The sequence below is a fragment of the Chiloscyllium plagiosum genome, unplaced genomic scaffold (genome assembly GCF_037043375.1).
Source record: "Chiloscyllium plagiosum isolate Xiang-an unplaced genomic scaffold, Cpla_swu_hap1 HiC_scaffold_14, whole genome shotgun sequence".
NCBI classification, from domain to species: domain Eukaryota; kingdom Metazoa; phylum Chordata; class Chondrichthyes; order Orectolobiformes; family Hemiscylliidae; genus Chiloscyllium; species Chiloscyllium plagiosum.
The window spans coordinates 9,861,647-9,883,962 of NW_028270152.1; the positions used below are offsets into that span (position 1 = coordinate 9,861,647).

General features: G+C 46.3%; 1 protein-coding gene across 2 annotated transcripts in view; it reads left to right on the forward strand.

Annotated features, from left to right (window-relative positions):
• LOC122558816 (plexin-A1-like) overlaps positions 1–22,316 on the forward strand; it is a 588,446-nt gene that overhangs the window by 397,287 nt on the left and 168,843 nt on the right. For both annotated transcript variants that reach the window (XM_087994072.1, XM_087994073.1), the window contains exon 11: positions 3,965–4,061. In XM_087994072.1, coding sequence (XP_087850198.1) covers positions 3,965–4,061 — 97 coding nt within the window. The remainder of the gene's footprint in view (positions 1–3,964; positions 4,062–22,316) is intronic.

Consider the following 22,316-nt stretch of genomic DNA (forward strand, 5'->3'; position numbering starts at 1 on the left):
TTTGTTCAACCTCACCTGGGGTATTGTGTACAGTTTTGTGTTCACTTTGAGAAGGATGTGGCCACACTGGAGACAGTGCAGAAGTGGTTTGTAGGGTTAGGGTTAGAATGGTTTCAGGAAAATGTATTCAGTGATGACGATAGATTGAAGAAGTTAGGAGAAGAAAAAGCAGAGAGGGCGACCTGATCGAGATGTTCAAAATCTGGACAAAGCAGATAGGGAGAAGCTCTTGAAAGAATCAATTTGATTTGATTTATTATTGTCATATGTACCTAGGTACAGTGAAAGGTTTTGTTTTGTGTGCAATACAGTCAGATCATACCATACAAAGTGTAATAGGGTGATAGGACGGAGTGAGGAATACACAGTTATGTTCACAAAGAAGCAAGATCAATGTTAGATTTGAAATTTGAGACATTTATTCAGTAGGTGTGTTTAGGTTCCTGTATCTTTTGCCTGACGGAAGAGATTGTAACTGGAGTAGGTAGGTGGGAGCTTTGATGATGTTGGCTGCGCAACAAGACATGTAGGTGGAGTCATTGTGGAAGGTTGGCTTTTGTGATGGACTGAGCTCTGTAGTTGCTTACAGTCCAGTTGCTGTACCAAACCGTGATGCATCCAGATAGAGTGAGAGGGCACAGAGTTCAAACAATGGGCAAAAGAAGCAAAGGGAACATGAAATCAAACTTTTTCATGCAGTGAGTGGTTCAGATCTGGAATGCACTGGTGGGGGTGGGTTCACCTGAGACACTCAAAAAGAAACGAGACTGTTAATTAAAAAGGAACAATTGCCAGGGGACTGGCACCAGGCAGGGGAATAAGATTCAGTGAGAATTACTCATTGAGAGAGACAAAGATGTAATGGACCAAATAGTCCTCCTTCTGTAACAATTCTGAGAGTCTGTGAATCTGATCTGCTTCTCTTCCTATTTTGTCTCTATTTGAGCTATTGGCATTCTTTTCTGTCTCCTGCTCTCTCAATTTCATCTTTTCCCATTTTGAGTGTCTCTCTTCCAGTTTCTCTCTCATGCTCACTCGTGTTTTCTCTCTCTTCCTCTCGTTCTCACACATTCTCTCTCTCTCTCTCTCTCTCTTTCTCACACCGACTCGCACCCTTCCCTGATCGGACTGCTGCTCCAGTACCATCTTGGGAACCAGCATGGGTTTTGACCTGAGGTTTTAACACATCATGAGGTGAATGTAGGGGGATGTTTGTGAAAAGCCACGGGAGATGAGCACGATCTGTGAATTCTTGTACATGTCTGCCACCTAGTGTAGGAAAGGATAGTTCAAATGATTCAAAAGGAAATTGCACCAATTTCTGATTCAGCGCAGGGTATATAGGCAGATGAGTTTTGGAAGTGTTGGGTCTTACTGGGAGTGCTAGCTCTGCTAACATGAGCCACTTGTCCAGAAGGGTGTTGTGTTCAGTCCAGAATCTGTGCTGGGGCAACAGAAGTGAACCTAGTATTGGCCACAGGCATAGTGCCAACTCCACTGGCAATCAGAGACTGCAATCAGAAGGTGGCTCAGTCTGTACAAGTGCAGAGGATCTGGTTCAACTGCAATGCATATCTCTCTCTCTCTCTCTCTCTCACACACACATTCACAGTCTCTCTCTCTCTCTCTCTCACACTCTCTCTCTCTGTCTCACATGCTCATACACACCCTTCCTTCTCCTACTCCACACAGACAGACACACAGAAACACACAAATATATGCACATATGCAACTACACGCATAGAAACACCAACAACATAAAACAAACACAGAAACATACACATAGGCATGTACACAATCACGCAGAATGAAACACACACCCAAACAGACACACTCAAAATACGCACACACAGACACACAGAAACACATGTGCACACACAGACACACACACGCGTGCACACTGAAACAGACACACACAAATACACACAAACACAGACACATGCACACAGAAATGCGCACACACACACACAGACGCACACGCACACTATTAAACTGAAGCCGAGTGCCCCCTGTCTGGTGGATATAAAAGATCTCTTCGTGTTATTGCTGGAGAGTCTCTTTTGTTACCCTCACCAGATTTTCATCCCCCAATCAGATTCGCAGAGCAGAAGGTCTTTGTCACACTGCTGTTTGTGGGATCTTGCTGTGTGCAGGTTTGCTGCTGTCTTTACTACAGCAGGTCAGTGACAGTGCCTCAATGTCGATGCAGACTCTGGTAGGCGTGGCCAGGAATATAATCAACTTGGACACTGTCTGCTCCCTTCCCCAGATTCCTCCAAACCCCTCCGCACTGCCATTGTCTCTCAATGCAATACAAACCCATCTTCCCCCCCCCCCCAAAAAAAATCTCTGAAAACTCTCACATGTTGTGCTGAGTTATGGTGGGTACAGTCATGTTACCAGCTGTCATCTCAATGATTTACAAATATCGACCACTGGGATTATTTAACCATAAAAACTTTCCTGACTACACTGGCTCGGCTGATGATCTCACTTGTTTCTGCAATGAGAGAATTTGACACAGAGAAAGCTGGAGCTGTGATAATACACACGGCCTTCATTATCACTGCATCGGCTGGTACACAGGGCAAAGCCGAGAACATGTTTCATCGCAAATCCACTGTTTTCCTTCCCCTCCACGCTGTCTAACCCGATTGCATGCAGCTCACTGCATTAACTCAACGAATGCCATGTTCCTTAACTCAGAGAGCAAACTGGTGATTTTTACTGACTGATTGAAGATGTGGCTCCCTGGTCCAGAGCAGGTAACATCGCTCTGGACATTTGAGCCAGTGAATAGGGCTATTACCTACACAAAACAATCCAGTTGGAATTCTTGCACAGAATGGTGTTGCCAGGGTTGGAAGGTTTGAGCCAAAGGGAGAGGCTGAACAGGCTGGGGCTGCTTTCCTTGGAGCGTCGGAGGCTGAGGGGTGCCCTTACAGAGGTTTATAAAATCATGAGGGGCATGGATAGGATAAATAGACAAAGTATTTTCCCTGGGGTGGGGGAGTCCAGAACTAGAGGGCATAGATTTAAGGTGAGAGGGGAATGATTTAAAAGGGACCTAAGGGGCAACTTTTTCACACAGAGGATGGTGCATGTATGGAATGAGCTGCCAGAGGAATCGGTGGAGGTTAGTACAATTACAACATTTAAAAGGCATCTGGATGGGTAAGTGAATAGGAAGGGTTTGGAGGATATGGGCCAGGTGCTGGCAAATGGGATGAGATTAGTTTAGGATATCGAGTTGACATGGACAAGTTGGACCAAAGGATCTGTTTCTGTGCTGTACGTATCTATGACTGTATGACTGGTGAGATATCAGTGATTTTTTTCATTCATTAATGGGACTGGGTATCGATGGCTAAGCTAGTATTTATTGCCCCATCCCTAACTGCACACAGGGCCGGTAAGAGTCAACCACATTGCTGTGGGTCTGGAGTCATATGTCGGTCAGACCAGGCAAGGATAGCAGTTTCCTTCCCTGAAGGACATTAGTGAACCAGATGGGTTTTTCTTGATAATCAGGAATGGTTTCAAGGTCATCATTAGACTCTTAATTCAAGTTTATAATTTAATTTACTCTCCACCATCTGTGGTGGTGGTATTCAAACCCAGGTCCCCAGAACATTAGAAACAAAAGCAGAAATTGCTGGAAAAGCTCAGCTGATCTTGCAACATCTGTGGAGAGAAATCAGAGTTAACGTTTTGGGTTGAGTGACTCTTCTTCAGGACAAAACGTTAACTCTGATTTCTCTTCACTTATGTTCCCAGATCAGCTGAGCTTTTCTAGTCATTTGCTATCTCATGTCATTCTAGACCATGTCCTTCAGTGCCAGGAGATGCAGCCTTCTGGCAAACGCAGAGTTCCTCACCCCCTCCAGTCAATGTCTTTTAGAGTCACTTGACAAAAACAGTCTCTCCTCATTTCACTAAAAGTGTCTTCTTTCTTTCCCTCTAGTATACGTATGAAGGAAATGACATCAGTGACCTTCCTGTGGATCTCTCCGTCGTGTGGAATGGGAATTTTGTCATCGACAATCCCGCCAATATTAAAGGTACGGCTCTCAGATTAAAGACAACCATGCTCCCCCCATCCCCTGGGCATTATTGATGCCTCGAGACCTTGTTAATGAGCTTCTTTACACAAGATGAAATGGAAAACTGCCAGTTTGGCAACATTAGATGAAAGAATTCTAAAATGGTGGACTGAGAGTAACGTGGATCTTTCAGATGGTCCTGAGGTTCAGGCTTATTTCTAGATTTACTTGTAGATTTCCACGAGGAAACGTTTGGAGTTTAGTTTGGGATTATGATTGGCATGGATTGATTGGACCGAAGGGTCTGTTTCCATGCTTTATGGCTCTGTAATTGAATTACATAATTATTATTACAGTTATGTAGCAGCCTCAGGACTCACCTAAGACCCATACAGCGAAAGGACACATTGTCATGATTGCAGTGCAGGGAAGCAATGACCAATCTTTGCACAGCAAGATCCCACAAGTAGCACTGTGATAATTAACTGATGTGTGTTAACAACTTTGTTGAGGGATCACTATTACCTCAGGGCCCCCAGGGAGAATTCTCCAGCTTTTCTTCAGACAGCTTAGTGGGATCCTCAATGCCTACTTGAGAAAGCAGGTGGGGCCTTAACTAGGCATCTCGCTGGATGAAACAGCACCTCTGACAGTACAGCACTCCCTCCCTACCTATGGCCGGTTTCCGTGCTAATGGACTGTTCATCCTCATGCTGTGGATCAAACTCATCCCAACTTCAGTGTTTGTTGACTGACTGCAATTGAAGGGCATGGGCCAATTCAGACAGCTGGGAGGAGAACCAGGGACAACTTGCATTGATATAGTATCTGCGACGTGCCCCAAGATCGCAGGTCAAACACAAAATTGAAGGCAGAGTCAAACGGATAGCAACTCCTAGGACAAGAGATGTTTGTTAGGAGTCTTAAAGGAGGAGAGAGATGTGGGATTTGGAGTCAGGATTCGGGACAATTGTGTCTGGTCAACTGAAGCCTGGCCTCCCATAGGTGATGTCCAGGAATTTGAGGATGGGCAAGAGGCCAGATTTGGGAGGAATGGTTCTTCGCAAATTGTGATCATTTGAGCTCGGGGGGACATGAACTTGAACAGGAAATTGAAGTGCATTCTGGAGAAAGGAACAGTAGGATACACTGATGGGGCGAGATGAAGAGGGTGTGGGCATCTCAAGCACCTGAATAAAACAGTTAAGGGGGCATAGGAGCAGGAAGAGGCCATTCAGCCCTTTGGACCTGCTGTACCATTCAGTAAGATCATGGCTGATCTAATTGTCTCCTCAAGTTCACTTCCCTGTCTGCCCCCATTACCCTTGACTCCCTCGTCGATTAAAAACCTACCTAATTCATCCTTGAGGACACTCAATGACCCTGCTTTCTGGGGAAGAGAACCCGCGGACTGACGGAGCTGAGGGAGAGTGTTCCTGTGTTGAAGGCTCCAGGAATAAGCTATCTCTGCTCTTCCATCTCTGATGCTGCGATGATATTCAGAGAGAGGAAGATTTAAGCAGGATTGCAGCACTGCATGCAATGTTTTCACCTAGTATGACTCTAACACCACTTCCAGTGCTGGCCGATTATGAATAGCTTGTGTTGGCACTCGTGTGCTCTGACTGCATGCATACACCTCCCCTGCACTCTCTCTCAGCAACATATGGGGGAATTGCCCAGGCACCAGTTTACGCCTGGTGTTTGATCAATAGACTTGGTTGCTGAGTCAAAACTGACCACCCCAATGCAGCGCTGGGGCAGTGCTGCACTTCCTGAGCTGACGTGTTTCCGATCGGTTCTTCAGCCCAACTTCTGCCTGGCTGTAAAACAAAAATCCTGTATCCATTGTCAGGAGAGAGTCTGGGAGTCCTCCCCTGTGTACTGACCAATATTTATCCCTCAACTAAGTTCATGTGAAATGTTACCGTAAAGCATGGCTTATAGGTCGAGCCGCTATATAAGATGACACCATTTTCCCAACCTTGCAAATTTGTGTTTTTATTTCTAATTGATGTAAAAGTTTCAGCTGTGATGTAACACACTTGTGTTAGAGCTCAGCTTTTTGCCCCCAAAAATGCACACTTTAAATGCCAGGAAATTACAGCTAGACGCAGGGGATTTTTAAAATTCATTCTCAGGCTGAGCACATTAATGACCAGACCAGCATTTACTCCCCATTTGAGATGGCAGTCAAGAGTGAATCACATTGCTGTGGGTCTGGAGTCACACACACACTCCAGGTCAGGTATGTGTGGTGGTTTCCTTCCCTAATGGATATTAGTGAACTGGATGGATTTTCCCCATAGCAATTGACAACGGATTCATGATCATCATTCAACCCTTAATTACAGACTTTTATTGGATTCAAATTCAAATTCTATCATGGTAGTCTCCAGAACATTAGCTAGGTTTCTGGATTAACAGTTCAGTGAGATAATACTGCTAGGTCATTGTCTCATCTGTGTTGCAATGACCAGCAGAGTTTAAGAGATGCCCACTCATTAAGGGATGCCAACATTGCCTGAGGGTGGCCCAGTGGTTTGCACTGCTGCCTCATAGCCCCAGGGACCTGGGTTCAATTCCACCCTCAGGCAACTGTTGTGTGGAGTTTGCCCATTCTCCCCGTGTCTGTGTGGGTTTCTTCCCATACTCCAAAGCTGTGCAGGTTAGGGTGGATTGGCCATGCTGAATTGCTCAGGGATGTGCAGACCAGGTGGGTTAGCCATGGAAATGCAGGGTTATAGGGTGGGGTGTGTGTGTCGGATGCTCTTCAGAGGGTCAGTGTGGATTCAATAGGCCAAATGTCCTGATTCAATACTGCAGGGGTGCTTTGATGATTGCTTTTAAACTCAGCGTATAAGGTCTTGTAAAAAATATTATTTGAGACTTCAAAAAGACTTCAGACATCAACGGGTAATTATGGTCTGATCAGGAGCATGTTGTGGTTTGTATGACCTTAATGTATGCAAATTATGGCCAATTTTCTCTACCTCAATGGATACACTTCAAAAGGATTTAATTATTTGTAAAACACTTTTGGGTACTCATATCAATGGAAATCTCTCCTTCTGAATTGAAAACTGTATACTGTAAAAGTGAAGGGATTCATATCAAGGCAGTGGAATACACAGTTATTGTGGTTAGATGAGAAGGTGGGACGCCATAGATCAGCCATGATCTTACTGAATGGCAGAGCAGACTCAAGGGCCAAATGGCCTAATTCTGCTCCTGTTCAGATGTTTGTGTAAGTATGACTCTCTTTCCATTTACTTTGGGATGGCCCCAGGGCACATTCCCAGGACACTGCCCATGTTTGGAGGTGCCCATTCCAAACGAGCCTTCACAATGTGGACCGTGGTAAAAAAAATTGCCGTAGTCCCAGAGACCACACTTCCATTGATGTGGAGAGGGAGAGGCAACCACTCCTTTGCAGTCCTGCTGCATAGAAAATGCTGGAAAGACTCAATTGGTCTGGTAGTACAAGTGGAGAGAGAGAAAAACAGAGTTGACATTGCATGTCAATGACCTTTCACCATATCTGGGAAATGCAACATATTTTTAGCATATTCTTGGCCTGGTTGTGCTGGTAAACAAAAGTTAGAGCCTGCTGAGGTTAGGGAAACATTGACCTTATTTTAAGAAACATCCTCCAGTGGCTTTCATCTTACCACAAGGCTGCAAAGGAGAGCAAGATCATGTGGTATTGCTCTGTTCACATTGCCCAGCCAGACTTAACCCCTTATTGTATAGTTCCGAGCAGGTGAAAAGCTGAAGAAGTGGAGAGAAAGAATAAATAGGAAGGTCTGCAATCGTTTGGAGGGCTGGAGAGATTTTCTGTCTCTCTCTTCTCTCTCTATGGATGGTGCTTGAATATTTCTAGCGTTGTCTCTGATTGTTGTTCCTTCTTCGGTGTGTCCTAGAACCATAGAATTGGTGAGACCCCCTCCTAAGAACATAAGATATTGGAAGCCATTCAGCCTACCGAATGTGGTCTGCCATTGTCAGGCAATTGCTGAATTGACATATAAACTCGTCTTTCTTGTCTAATTCCTCACACAATCCTTGAACCAATTAAAACTGTGTAAAGCACCCTCCCAGTCACCATTCCTGATGCATTGAGGGGGAAGGTGATGACATGTGATATTATCACTGAATTATTAATCCAGAGGTACAGGTAACGATCTGGGGATTAAGTTCAAATCCTGCCATGGCATAGGAATTAAGATTAGATTAGATTCCCTAAGGTGTAGAAAGAGGCCCTTCGGCCCAACAACTCCACACCGACCCTCCGAAGAGTAACCCACCCAGAACCATTCCACGACATCTAATGCACCTAACACTACGGGCAATTCAGCATGACCAATCCCACCTGACCTGCACATCTTTGGATTGTGGGAGGAAACCGGAGCACCCGGAGGAAACCCACACAGACACAGGGAGAATGTGCAAATTCCACACAGTCACGCGAGGTGGGAATTGAACCTGGGTCCCTGGCGCTGTGAGGCTGCAGTGCTAACCACTGTGCCACCGTGCCTTAGACCATAAGCATCAAATGGTGACTGTGAAACCATCGCTGATTGCTGGAAAAACCCATCTGGTTAGGGAAGGAAGCTGCCATCCTTACCTGATTTGGCCTACATGTAGCTCATGTGGGTGGCACGTTGGTTAGCACTGCTGCCTCACAGCGCCAGAGACCCAGGTTCAATTCCCGCCTCAGGCGACTGACTGTGTAGAGTTTGCACATTCTCCCCTTGTCTGCGTGGGTTTTCTCCGGGTGCTCCAGTTTCCTCCCACACTCCAAAAATGTGCAAGTTAGGTGAATTGGCCATGCTAAATTGCCCATAGTGTTAGGCGAAGGGGTAAATGGAGGGGAATGGGTGTGGGTGGGTTGCGCTTCGGCGGGTCGGTATGGACTTGTTGGGCTGAAGGGCCTTTTTCCACACTGTAAGTAATCTAATCAGACCTACAGCAATGCGTTTGACTCTCAACTGCCCAATAATGCTTGCTTGGTCAGCGACCCCCTCATCCTGTGAGTAATTAAAGGAAATAAAGACTTGGTCTCAGCCATTTAAGGCTGAAATGAGGAGGGGTGTCTTCACTCAGAGGCGAGTGAATCTTTGGAATTCTTAACCCTGTAAAAGAAAAGACTCAGTCACTGAGTGTTTGACAGATTTATAGATATCATAAGCATCAAGAGAGATGGGGATAATACAAGACAATGATGTTGATCAGCCATGATCTAGCTGAATGATGTAGCAGTCTCAATGGGTTGCATGGTATACTCCTGGTTGTATACCCCTATATTCCCGCTGTGTACAATCTTGTTTTCCTTATCTAAGGAAGGCTTCAGGTTTCTGAGTGTGTGCAATTGCTCATTAAGCTGAACATTTTGGTTCAGAAACCTTTTGCTTCACTGACCACTCCAGCAATGCTAAGGGACGTCCTAACATCCAAAATTTGGGCTTTCTTGAGAATGTTGCCTTCCAACTAAGTGCTGACTCAGGAACAGGAAATATAGGAGTAGGCCATTCAGCCCTTTGAGCCTGTTCCGGCACTCAATGAGATCATGGCTGATCTATGGCCTAACTCTGTATCTTTGCCTTTGGGCCCATATCCCTTAATACCTTTACTTAACAAAAGCTCATCTGTCTCAGATTTAATTTTAACATTCGCTGCCATTTGTGGAAGAGAGTTCCAAACCTCTCCCAACCGTTGTGTGCAGAATTGCTTCCTAACATCTCTCCTGAACAGTCTGGCCTTAATTCTCAGACTATGTTCCTTGTTCTAGAATCCCCAACCAGTGGGAATAATTTATCTTCATCTACCTTGTCTTTTCCTTTCAATATGTTGAAAAATTTGATCAGATCGCCCTTAACATCCTAAATTCTAATGAAAACAGGATCAAACTTTGTCCTCTTAACCTGACCATTGAAATCCTGATATCATTTTTGTAAACATTCATTTGCAGTCCATGTATTCAACAATGCCAGAAGAGATGAAGACTGTTAAGAACTCAGGTATCTTTCTTAATGCCACTCAGAATTAGGTGATCAATTCAGGAGCAGCATTTAATTAGAGAGTGTTTGCTTTGGGCTAACAGCCACTGAAACGTCTCCACACAATACAGTCTTCTCTCCATTTTCCTTCTGAGGTCCAGAGCTAAATTTCTCTTTGATATTCTTCTTCAAGTAAAGAGAGGTGTAACGTTGACAGAAAGTGTCAAGCACATTTTGTTAATTCTTAGAATTTGCACCTCTCCCAGAAATGGATTAACATTGAAGCACAGAAAAGGCCCTTTGGCCCATCCAGTCGATGTCGGCCTACCTACACTTTCCAGCCTTGCATGTTATGACACTTCAAGCGCTTATCTACGTACGTTTTAAAGGCTGTGAGGTTTCCTGCCTCAACTCTCCTCCCAGGCTGTGCATTCCACAGCCCCACCACCCTCTGGGTGAAAAGATTCTCCCTCAACACCCTTCTAAACCACCTGCCTTTCACCCTAAATTTATGTCTCCTTGTTATTAACCTTTAAACAAAGTACAGCACAGTGGTTCAGTGGTTAGCACTGCTGCCTCACAGTGCTAGGGACCCGGGTTCAATTTTACCCTTGGGCACCTGTCTGTGTGGAGTATGCACGTTCTACCTGTGTATGTGTGGGTTCCCTCTAGGTGTTCTGGTATCCTCCTACAGTCTAAAGGTCTACTAGTTAGGTGATTGACCATGGGAAATTGCCCTGTAGTGACAGGGTTAGATGGATTAGTCATGATAAATATGGGGATAGGGTGGGATGCCCTTCACAGGGTGCAGACTTGATGGACCAAATGGCCTTTCTGAATTGTAAGGATTCTTTAATTCAAGGGGGAACAGCTGCTTCCTATCCACCTTATCCATGACCACATAAAGCCTGGTAAAGGCCCCCAGGCTAATGTTTCTAATTTTCAACAGCGTCATTGCCAAATTTGCCACCTTTGCCAAATTTTCCCAGTGAAAACAAACACTTACCTGCAAATCAAACACTGTGTTTTAAAAAGGTTCATTTTTGAGAAGTCAGATATCTCAGACAGGGGACTGATCCATGGCTCACTCCTGTGGTGGCCATTTCATAGGGCTGTCATTACAAAGGGTTTGACGATAGAAGAGATAGGAATCTCCATGAAGCAAAATACTGCAGCATAACAAATTCTGAAATGAAAGCATTATGTGTTGGAAACATTCAGCAGTTTGTGAAACTTGAAAGGGTTCAGAAAAGATTTGCAAGGATATTTCCAGGGTTGGAGGGTTTGAGCTACAGAGAGAGGCTGGGGCTAATTACCTTGGAGGCTAAGAGGTGACCTTATAGAAGTTTATAAAATCATAAGGGGCATAGATAAGGCAAAGGAAAGAGGGAGGGACTGCAATAAGGATTAGTCTGATTCCTGGGACCAGGGGATTGTCTAAAGAGAAGTCGAGTAGATCGGGTTTATGAATTTGGAAGAATGAGAGATGAACTAGAGAGCAATGCCTCATCTTCACCATGGATATCCAATCCCTCTACACCTCCATCCGCCATGACCAGGGCCTCCAAGCCCTCTGTTTCTTCCTCTCCCGACGTCCCCAACAGTACCCTTCCATCGACACTCTCATTCGTTTGGCCGAACTGGTCCTCACCCTTAACAAATTCTCCTTCGAATCCTCCCACTTCCCACAGACCAAAGGGGTAGCCATGGGCACCCGTATGGGCCCCAGCTATGCCTGTCTCTTTCTTGGCTACGTAGAACAGTTGATCTTCCGTAATTACACCGGCACCACTCCCCACCTCTTCCTCCGCTACATTGATGACTGCATTGGCGCCACCTCGTGCTCCCGCAAGGAGGTTGAGCAATTCATCAACTTCACCAACACATTCCATCCTGACCTTAAATTTACCTGGACCATCTCGGACACCTCCCTCCCCTTCCTGGACCTCTCCATCTCCATTAATGACGACCGACTTGACACTGACATTTTTTACAAACCCACCAACTCCCACAGCTACCTGGATTACACCTCTTCCCACCCTACCTCCTGCAAAAATGCCATCCCATATTCCAAACTCCTCTGCCTCCGCCGTATCTGCTCCCAGGAGGACCAGTTTCACCACAGAACACACCAGATGGCCTCCTTCTTTAGAGACCGCAATTTCCCTTCCCACGTGGTTAAAGATGCCCTCCAACACATCTCGTCTACATCCCGCACCTCTGCCCTCAGACCCCACCCTTCCAACCGTAACAAGGACAGAACGCCCCTGGTGCTCACCTTCCACCCTACCAACCTTCGCATAAACCAAATCATCCGCCGACATTTCCGCCACCTCCAAACGGACCCCACCACCAGGGATATATTTCCCTCCCCACCCCTTTCCGCCTTCCGCAAAGACCATTCCCTCCGTGATTACCTGGTCAGGTCCATGCCCCCCCTACAACCCACCCTCCCGTCCTGGCACCTTCCCCTGCCACCGCAGGAATTGCAAAACCTGCACCCACACCTCCTCTCTCACCTCCATCCAAGGCCCTAAAGGAGCATTCCACATCCATCAAAGTTTTACCTGCACATTTACCAATGTCATTTATTGTATCCGTTGCTCCCTATGCGGTCTCCTCTACATTGGGGAGACTGGACGCCTCCTAGCAGAGCGCTTTAGGGAACATCTCCGAGACACCCGGACCAATCAACCACACCGCCCCGTGGCCCAACATTTCAACTCCCCCTCCCACTCAGCCGAGGACATGGAGGTCCTGGGCCTCCCTCACCACCAGATGCCTGGATGAAGAACGCCACATCTTCCGCCTCGGAACACTTCAACCCCAGGGCATCAATGTGGACTTCAACAGTTCCTCATTTCCCCTTCCCCCACCTCACCCTAGTTCCAACCTTCCAGCTCAGCACTGTCCCCATGACCTGTCCTACCTGCCTATCTTCTTTTCCACCTATCCACTCCACCCTCCTCCCTGACCTATCACCTTCATCCCCTCCCCCACTGACCTATTGTACTCTATGCTACTTTCTCCGCACACCCACCCTCCTCTCACTTATCTCTCCACCCTTCAGGCTCTCTGCCTGTATTTCTGATGAAGGTCTTTTGCCCGAAACGTCGATTTTGCTGCTCCTCGGATGCTGCCTGAACTGCTGTGCTTTTCCACCACCCCTCTAATTTAGACAGTGGTTTCCAGCACCTGCAGTCATTGTTTTTATCATGGAGAGAGAGAAACAGAGTTAACATTTCAGATTGTTATTTTAATATATCAGGACTAGAAAACGTTTATAGGTTTTGAGTGAGTGAATGGGTGAAGGTTAGGTGAATGAGAGAGTAAGTAAGAACTATGACAGGGTGGAGTTATTTTTCTCTCTCTTTCTTCAATGGTGCCAGACTAATTTGAGTATTTCCAGAATGTTCTAGTTTTCATGCATTTGCATAGAGTCTTCATAGAATCCCTATAGTGTGGAAACAGGCTTTTCGGCCCAACAAGTTCACACTGACCCTCCGAAGAGTATCCCACCCAGACCCATTCCCCTATTACTCTACATTTCCCCTGACTGATGCTCCTAACCTACATAGCCCTGGATACCAAGGGCAATTTAGCATGGCCAATCCACTTAACCAGCACATCTTTAGAGTATGGGAGGAAACAATAGACAATAGGTGCAGAAGTAGGCCATTCTGCCCTTCGAGCCTACACCACCATTCATTATGATCATGGCTGATCATCCTCAATCAGTATCCTGTTCCTGCCTTATTTCCATAACCCTTGATTCCACTATCCTTGAGAGCACTATCCAACTCTTTCTTAAACGAATCCAGAGACTGGGCCTCCACTGCCCTCTGGGGCAGAGCATTCCACACAGCCACCACTCTCTGGGTGAAGAAGTTTCTCCTCATCTCTGTCCTAAATGGCCTACCCTTTATTTTTAAGCTGTGTCCTCTGGTTCGGGACTCGCCCATCAGCGGAAACATGTTTCCTGCCTCCAGAGTGTCCAATCCTTTAATAATCTTATACGTCTCAATCAGATTCCCTCTCAGTCTTCTAAACTCAAGGGTATACAAGCCCAGTCACTCCAATCTTTCAACATAAGATAGTCCCACCATTCCAGGAATTGACCTCATGAACCTACCCTGCACTCCCTCAATAGCCAGAATGTCTTTCCTCAAATTTGGAGACCAGAACTGCACACAATATTCCAGGTGCGGTCTCACCAGGGCCCTGTACAGCTGCAGAAGAACCTCTCTGCTTCTATACTCAATCCCTCTTGTTATGAAGGCCAGCATGCTATTAGCCTTCTTCACTACCTGCTGTACCTGCATGCTTGCCTTCATTGACTGGTGTACAAGAACACCCAGATCTCTCTGTACTGCCCTTTTACCTAACTTGACTCCATTTAGGTAGTAATCTGCCTTCCTGTTCTTGCCACCAAGGTGGATAACCATACATTTATCCACATTAAACTGCATCTGCCATGCATCTGTCCACTCACCTAACCTGTCCAGGTCACCCTGTAATCTCCTAACATCCTCCTCACATTTCACCCTGCCACCCAGCTTTGTATCATCAGCAAATTTGCTAATGTTACTATTAATACCATCTTCTATATCATTAATATATATTGTAAAAAGCTGCGGTCCCAGCACTGATCCCTGTGGAACCCCACTGGTCACCGCCTGCCATTCTGAAAAGGAGCCGTTTATTACTACTCTTTGTTTCCTGTCAGCCAACCAATTTTCAATCCAAGTTAGTACTTTGCCCCCAATACCATGCACCCTAATTTTGCTCACGAACCTCCTATGTGGGACTTTATCAAAGACTTTCTGAAAGTTCAGGTACACCACATCCACTGTGTCTCCCTTGTCCATCTTCAGAGTTACATCTTCAAAAGATTCCAGAAGATTAGTCAAGCATGATTTCCCCTTCATAAATCCATGTTGACTCTGACCTATCCTGTTACTGCTATCCAGAAGTGTCGTAATTTCATCCTTTATAATTGACTCCAGCATCTTGACTAACTGGTCTATAATTTCCTCCTTTCTTAAAAAGTGGTACAACATTAGCCACCCTCCAATCTGCAGGAACTGATCCTGAATTTATCGAACTCTGGAAAATAATCACCAATGCATCCACGATTTCTCGAGCCACCTCCTTCAGTACCCTGGGATGTAGACCATCAGGCCCTGGGGACTTATCAACCTTCAGACCTAACAGTCTCTCCAACACCAATTCCTGGCAAATATAAATTCCCTTCAGTTCAGGTCCTTCAGCCACTGTTACCTCAGGGAGATTGCTTGTGTCTTCCCCAGTGAACACAGATCTGAAGTACCAATTCAATTCTTCTGCCATTTCTTTGTTCCCCGTAATATATTCCCCTGTTTCTGTCTTCAAGGGCCCAATTTTAGTCTTAACCATTTTTTGCCTTTCACATACCTAAAAAAAGCTTTTACCATTCTCCTTTATATTTTTGGCCAGTTTACCTTCGTACCTCATTTTTTCTCTGCGTATTTCCTTCTTAGTAATCCTCTGTTGTTCTTTAAAAGCTTCCCAGTCCTCCGTTTTCCCACTCATCTTTGCTATGTTATACTTTTTCTCTTTTGACTTTATATGTTTCTTAACTTCCCTCGTCAGCCATGGCCACCCCTGCCTCCTCCTGGGATCTTTCTTCATTTTAGGAATGAACTGATCCTGCATCTTCTGCATTGTACCCAGAAATATCTGCCATTGTTCATCCACTGTCATCCCTGCTAGGGTATTGCACCATTGAACTTTGGCCAGCTCCTCCCTCATAGCTCCATAGTTCCCTTTATTCAACTGAAAACTGGAGCACCCGGACGAAACTCACGCAGGTATGGGGAGAATGTGCAAACTCCACACAGACAGTCGGCCAATGTTCGAATTGAACCCAACTCCCTGGCACCGTGAGGCAGCTGAGCTCAATACTGAGCCACCCTTTGGTGAAACCAAGCATGCGCCTTGTGTTAATTTCCGATCTCCTGACCAAAGGAAAGAGGTAGGGACTGCAATAAGGATTAGTCTGATTCCTGGGACCAGGGGATTGTCTAAAGAGGAGAGGTCGAGTAGATCGGGTTTATGAATTTGGAAGACTGAGAGATGATCTTATTGAAATGTATAAAAAGCTGAAGGGACTTGACGAGATAAATGTTGGAGGTTGATTCTCCTCATGGTGGAATCTGGAACCAGTGGTCAGAATCTCAGTAATTCCCCTCCTGACTCCCCAAAGCCGGTCCACCATCTACAAGGCACAAGTCAGGAGTGTGATGGAATACTTCCCACTTGCCCTGGATGGGTGCAGATCCAACAACACTTAAGAAGGTTGACACCATCCAGGACAAAGCATCCAGCTTGGTTGGCACCACATCCACTTCCTCCATCACCAGCACTCAGAAGCAGCAGTGTGTAGTATCTGCAAGTTACATCACACTGTAAATTTTTGCTATAAATTCTGTGTTAGGATTGAGCCCTCCACTATCACCTGATGAAGGAGCGACGCTCCGAAAGCTAGTGTGCTTCCAATTAAGGCTGCATCCGAGGACAGGCAAAATCAGGCAAAACCTGTGCCCACACCTCCTCCCTCACCTCCATCCAAGGCCCTAAAGGAGCCTTCCACATCCATCAAAGTTTTACCTGCACATCCACTAATATCATTTATTGTATCCGTTGCTCCCGATGCGGTCTCCTCTACATTGGGGAGACTGGGCGCCTCCTAGCAGAGCGCTTTAGGGAACATCTCCGAGACACCCGCACCAATCAACCAAATCGCCCTGTGGCTCAACATTTCAACTCCCCCTCCCACTCTGCCGAGGATATGGAGGTGCTGGGCCTCCTCCACCGCCGCTCCCTCACCACCAGACGCCTGGAGGAAGAACGCCTCATCTTCCGCCTCGGAACACTTCAACCTCAGGGCATCAATGTGGATTTCAACAGTTTCCTCATTTCCCCTTCCCCCACCTCATCCTCGTTTCTAACCTCCAGCAACACGATCCCCTGACTTGTCCGGACTTGTCCGACCTGCCCAGCTCCTTTTCCACCTATCCACTCCACCCTCTCCTCCCTGACCTATCACCTTCATCTCCTTCCCCACTGACCTATTGTACTCTATGCTACTCTATCCCCATCCCCACCCTCCTCTAGCTTATCTCTCCACGCTTCAGGCTCTCTGCCTTTATTCCTGATGAAGGGCTTTTGCCCGAAACGTCGATTTTGCCTGTCCTCGGATGCTGCCTGAATTGCTGTGCTCTTCCAGCACCACTGATCCAGAATCTGGTTTCCAGCATCTGCAGTCATTGTTTTTACCTGCTTCCAATTAAACCTGTTGGACTATAACCTGGTGTTGTGTGATTTTTAACTATCTACAAGAGGCACTGTAGAAATTCACCAATCTTCTTTGCACTTTCCCAACGTACGACCACTTCCACCTGGAAGGACAACGGAAGCAGACACATGGGAACACCACACCCCCTCCCCCCCCCCCACCCCCCTGCAAGTTGCGCTCCAAGCCACTCACCATCCTGACTGAGAAATGTATCACCGTTCCTTCACTGTCACTGGGTCACAATCCTGGAATTCCCTCCCTAAGGGCATTGTGGGTCAACCCACAGCAAGTGGACTGCAGCGGTTCAAGAAGGCAGCTCACCCCCACCTTCTCAAGGGGCAACTAGGGACGGGCAATAAATGCTGGGCCCAGCCAACGACGCCCATGTCCTGTGAATGAATGTGCATAAAATGAAAGGAGTGTCAGCCATTTGCATTGAGGAGGAGAAATGTGTTAGCCCATCTGGATAGCTGTACGAATCAGTGTGTGTTAGCACAGGGTTTGAACATTGGAGGGATAGCTATCCTTGTGACTAGCCTTCGGTATGGCTGACATGGTGGCTCAGTGGTTAGCACTGCTGCCTCACAGTGCCAGGGGACTCGGGTTTACAGTTTCTGGCTGGTGACTGTCTGTGTGGGTTTGCTCTCGTTTCCTGCCACAGTCCAAAAATGCATAGGTTATTGGATTGGCCATGGGAGATTGCCCCAGGATGTGCGGGCTAGCTGGATTAGCCATGGGAAATATAGGGTAGGGGAATGGATCTGTGTGGGAGACTCTTTGGGAGGTCACTCTGGACTCGATAGATGAAGTGGCCTACATGATGATTCTCGACCTGTCGGTAGTTTGTTGTATTTGTTTCCCCCCTTACTGTAAGGGTGACAGCTGTCTGACTCTGATAGCTTTCTGTAAACTCTTACTCACACTGTTATACACAATACTGTTCTCTGTACACATTCCTCTCACAGGTACAGATTATTCCAGCTTTTTTTCACTTCCTCTTGCACGAGCGCTGATGTCAGTGTTACATCGTGATGTTATTATTCACAACCTGTTTTTGGACTCCCCTCAGTCTGCCCATGAGTGTTGGTCACAGTTACTGTATGGTCTGGGGCTGTCCTTCCCTCCAGACCCCTCCAAGTCCATCCCTGTACAAATGGATTTTGCATTTTCCTGCTGTGTTGAACATAAAAAGAGAACAGCAGCATCAGAAGACCATTCGGCCCCAGCTTCATTGTTCTACATAACAAGACTCATCCTTGACCTCAGTTCTGCTTTCTCATATTCTTAATTCACTCCTAAATCTGTCTCATCCTTAAACACGTTCAATGATGGGACATCCACAGCCTTGTCCTGCTTATATCCGGCACTACAGAGAAAGCCAACATTTCGGTGGCATGGTGGCTCAGTGGTTAGCACTGTTGCCTCAGAGCACCAGGGTCCCAGGTTTGATTCCAGCCTCGGGTGACTGTCTGTGGCGTTTGCACATTCTCCCTGTGTCTGCGTGGGTTTCCTCCGGGTGCTCCGGTTTCCTCCCACAGTCCAAAGATGTGCAGGTCAGATGAATTGGCCACGGGAAATTGCCCATAGTGTTAGGTGCATTAGTCAGAGGGAAATGGGTCTGGGTGGGTTACTCTTTGGAGGTCACTGTGAACTGGTTGGGCCGAAGGGCCTGTTTCCACACTGAAGCGAATCTAATGTAATCACTTGCCTGTCCATTGGGAATGTTTCTGTGTGTAGATTAGAGTGGTGCTGGAAAAGCACAGCAGTTCGGGCAGCATCCGAGGAGCAGTAATTTCTTTATGATGAGAATTGGCTAACCCTGCTTTACACTCAATCTCCAAGAGCTGTTTAATAAAAGCGTTCAAGGGGAGCTTTGTCCCTCATTAAAATGCCACTTGTTTTAAACACCCAGTGTCAGGGAGATTTTACTGGAGATTTTAGGACAACCCTGGGGTAGCAGCTAGCCAGTCTTTGAAACCCATGACTCCTAAGAACATCAACAAGGTTTGTGAGATTGTCAAATATTGGTCAAACTTCAAGTCCCCATCAATCGTCATCTTGAACCAGTAACCAATCAGCTGCTTATACACTTGAAAGCTAGACTTCAGTGGAGACGACCATAAAATCCCCATCGATGGCACAGTGGTTAGCACTGTTGCCTCACAGCGCAGAGTCCTGGGTTCAATTCCCGACTCAGGCGACTGGCTGTGTGGAGTTTGCACATTCTCCCCGTGTCTGCGTGGGTTTTCTCTGGGTGCTCTGGTTTCCTCCCACAGTCCAAAGATGTGCAGGTTAGGTGAATTGGCCATGCTAAATTGCCTGTAGTGTTAGGTAAATGTATGGGTGGGTTTCTTTTCGGTGGGTCGGTTGGGCCGAAGGGCTTGTTTCCACACTGTAAGTAATCCAATCTAATAGATTGATGTAAAACCATTCAGGGAAGGTAAATGTCAGTGTGGAGTCATAGCTGGGGTATACCAGTTTATGATGGACATTTACCTTCCCTGAACGGATTTACATCAATCAATGGTGATTTTATGGTCATCCCCACTGAAGTCTAGCTTTCAATTCCAAACTTTTGTTTGAATGTTAATTGAATCAAAACTCCACAATCTGTTATGGTGAGATTTGAACCCAGATCAACCTGGGCCTCTGCATTATGAGTCTACTGACACTACCACGACAGCTTCTCCCTTTCACTGTAGTTGCAGACCGGTTAGCTAAGTTGACCGGATGACTAGTTTGCAATGCCCCGTGACACTAACAGTGAGGATTCAATTCCCACACCAGCTCAGGGAACCTTGAAGGACTCTCACAGAGTCACAGCACAGAAACAGGGCCTCCAGTCCAACCAATCCACGCCGACCATAATCCCAAACTAAACAAGTCTGTGCTTGACCCATGTCCCCCCAAACATTTCTTGTCCAAACATCTTTTAAATATTGTAACTGTACAACAAGGAAACAGACCCTTTGGTCCAACCAGTCAGTGCTGACCAAATGTTCTGAAATTAAACTAGTCCCACGTACCTGCACTTGGCCCAAACCTTTCCTATTCATGTACCTATCCAAACATCTTTTAAACATTGTAACTGTACCCGCATCCACCACTTCCTCAGGAAGTTCATTTCACACACAAACCACCCTCTGTATAAAAACATTGCCCCTCATGTCTTTTTAAAATCTTTCTCCTCTCACCTTAAAAATATGACCCCTCGTCTTGAAATCTCTCAGCCTGGGGAAAAGACGCCTGCCATTCACCTTATCTCTACCCCTTGTGATTTTATAAACCTCCATAAGGTCACGTCTCAAACTCCTACGCTCCAGTCAAAGACGTCCCAGCCTAGCCAGCCTCTCCTTATAACTCAAACCATCTGTTTCTGACAACATCCTGGTAAATCTTTTCTGAACCCTCTCCAGTTTAATAATATCCTTCCTAAAACAGGGAGGCCAGAACTGAACACAGTGTTCCAGAAGAGGCCTCACCAATGTCCTGTGCAACGTCAATGTGACATCGCAACTCCTATAGTCAATGATCTGATCAATGTATGCAGGTGTGCTAAATGCTTTCTCAGCCAGCCTCTCTACCTGTGACACAAAACTTCAAGTGACTATGTACCTGAACCCCGAGGTTGCTCCTTTACAATCTCACCCCTTGCTTGGGGTGAGGTGACCCTCAGGTTAAACTCACCACCAGTCGCCTCTCTCTGAGGAGAGAACAGAGCTATGGCAACTTTATTTTTATTCCAGCAGGTTCCTGACTCATCTTTTGGTTACTCAGGTGTTTACCAAGTGTCTGGTCTTAAAAACCGCTGAACACTGCTCGGTATTTTGGCCATTCAGTCCAAACTTCTCCCACAATTCCCTAAAATCAAGTGGACAGATTCTTGGACACCAGTCCAAGTGTGTAAGCAGCTGATTGGTTACTGGTACAAGATGACGATTGCTGGGGACTTGTAGTTTGACCAATATTTGACAATCTCACAAACCTTGTTGATGTTCTTAGGAGTCATGGGTTTCAAAGACTGGCTAGCTGCTACCCCAGGGTTGTCCTAGAATCTCCAGTAAAATCTCCCTGACACTGGGAGATTTTACTGGACACTGTTTAAAACAAGTGGCATTTTAAAGAGGGAAAAAGCTCCCCTTGAACGCTTTTATTAAACAGCTCTTGGAGATTGAGTGTAAAGCAGGGTTAGCCAATTCTCATCATAAAGAAATAGACCAACAGCCTGGTCTCTTAACTTGCCCCATTGCCAAGCTAACGGTGTTGGGTCATCAATGGTGTGAGAGCAAGGGTCAGGGGTTAGAGGTGAGAGGTCAATCCAAGGTGAAGTTAGGTAGGTTTCCAATACACGAGGCAGTCGAGGTTTATGGGAACAGGCAGAATACAGGACAGCAGTCAGCCATGACCATGTTGAATGGGAAAGCAGGATTGAAGGGCCAAATAGGCTCCTCCTCTTCCTATGTTCTGCAATCTATGACTCCAGGAACACATCTGGTCAGAGTTAGTAGCCTTTTGCATACTCTTGTCAGACCACAAGCTACAAAGGAGAGCTTGATATCTCTCCCTTACGCCATCATGGGGAAAACATAAATGGTAGACTCATACAGCATGGAAACAGATCCTTCAGTGCAACTCATCCATGCTGAAGGGAAATCTCAATCTGACCTTGTCTCATTTGCCTACGTTTGACCCATATCCCTCTAAGGAGAAAGTGAGGTCTGCAGATGCTGGAGATCAGAGATGGAAATGTGTTGCTGGAAAAGCGCAGCAGGTCAGGCAGCATCTAGGGAACAGGAGAATCGACGTTTCGGGCATTAGCCCTTCTTCAGGATTCCTGAAGAAGGGCTAATGCCCGAAACGTCGATTCTCCTGTTCCCTAGATGCTGCCTGACCTGCTGCGCTTTTCCAGCAACACATTTCCATCCCATTTTCCTCTAA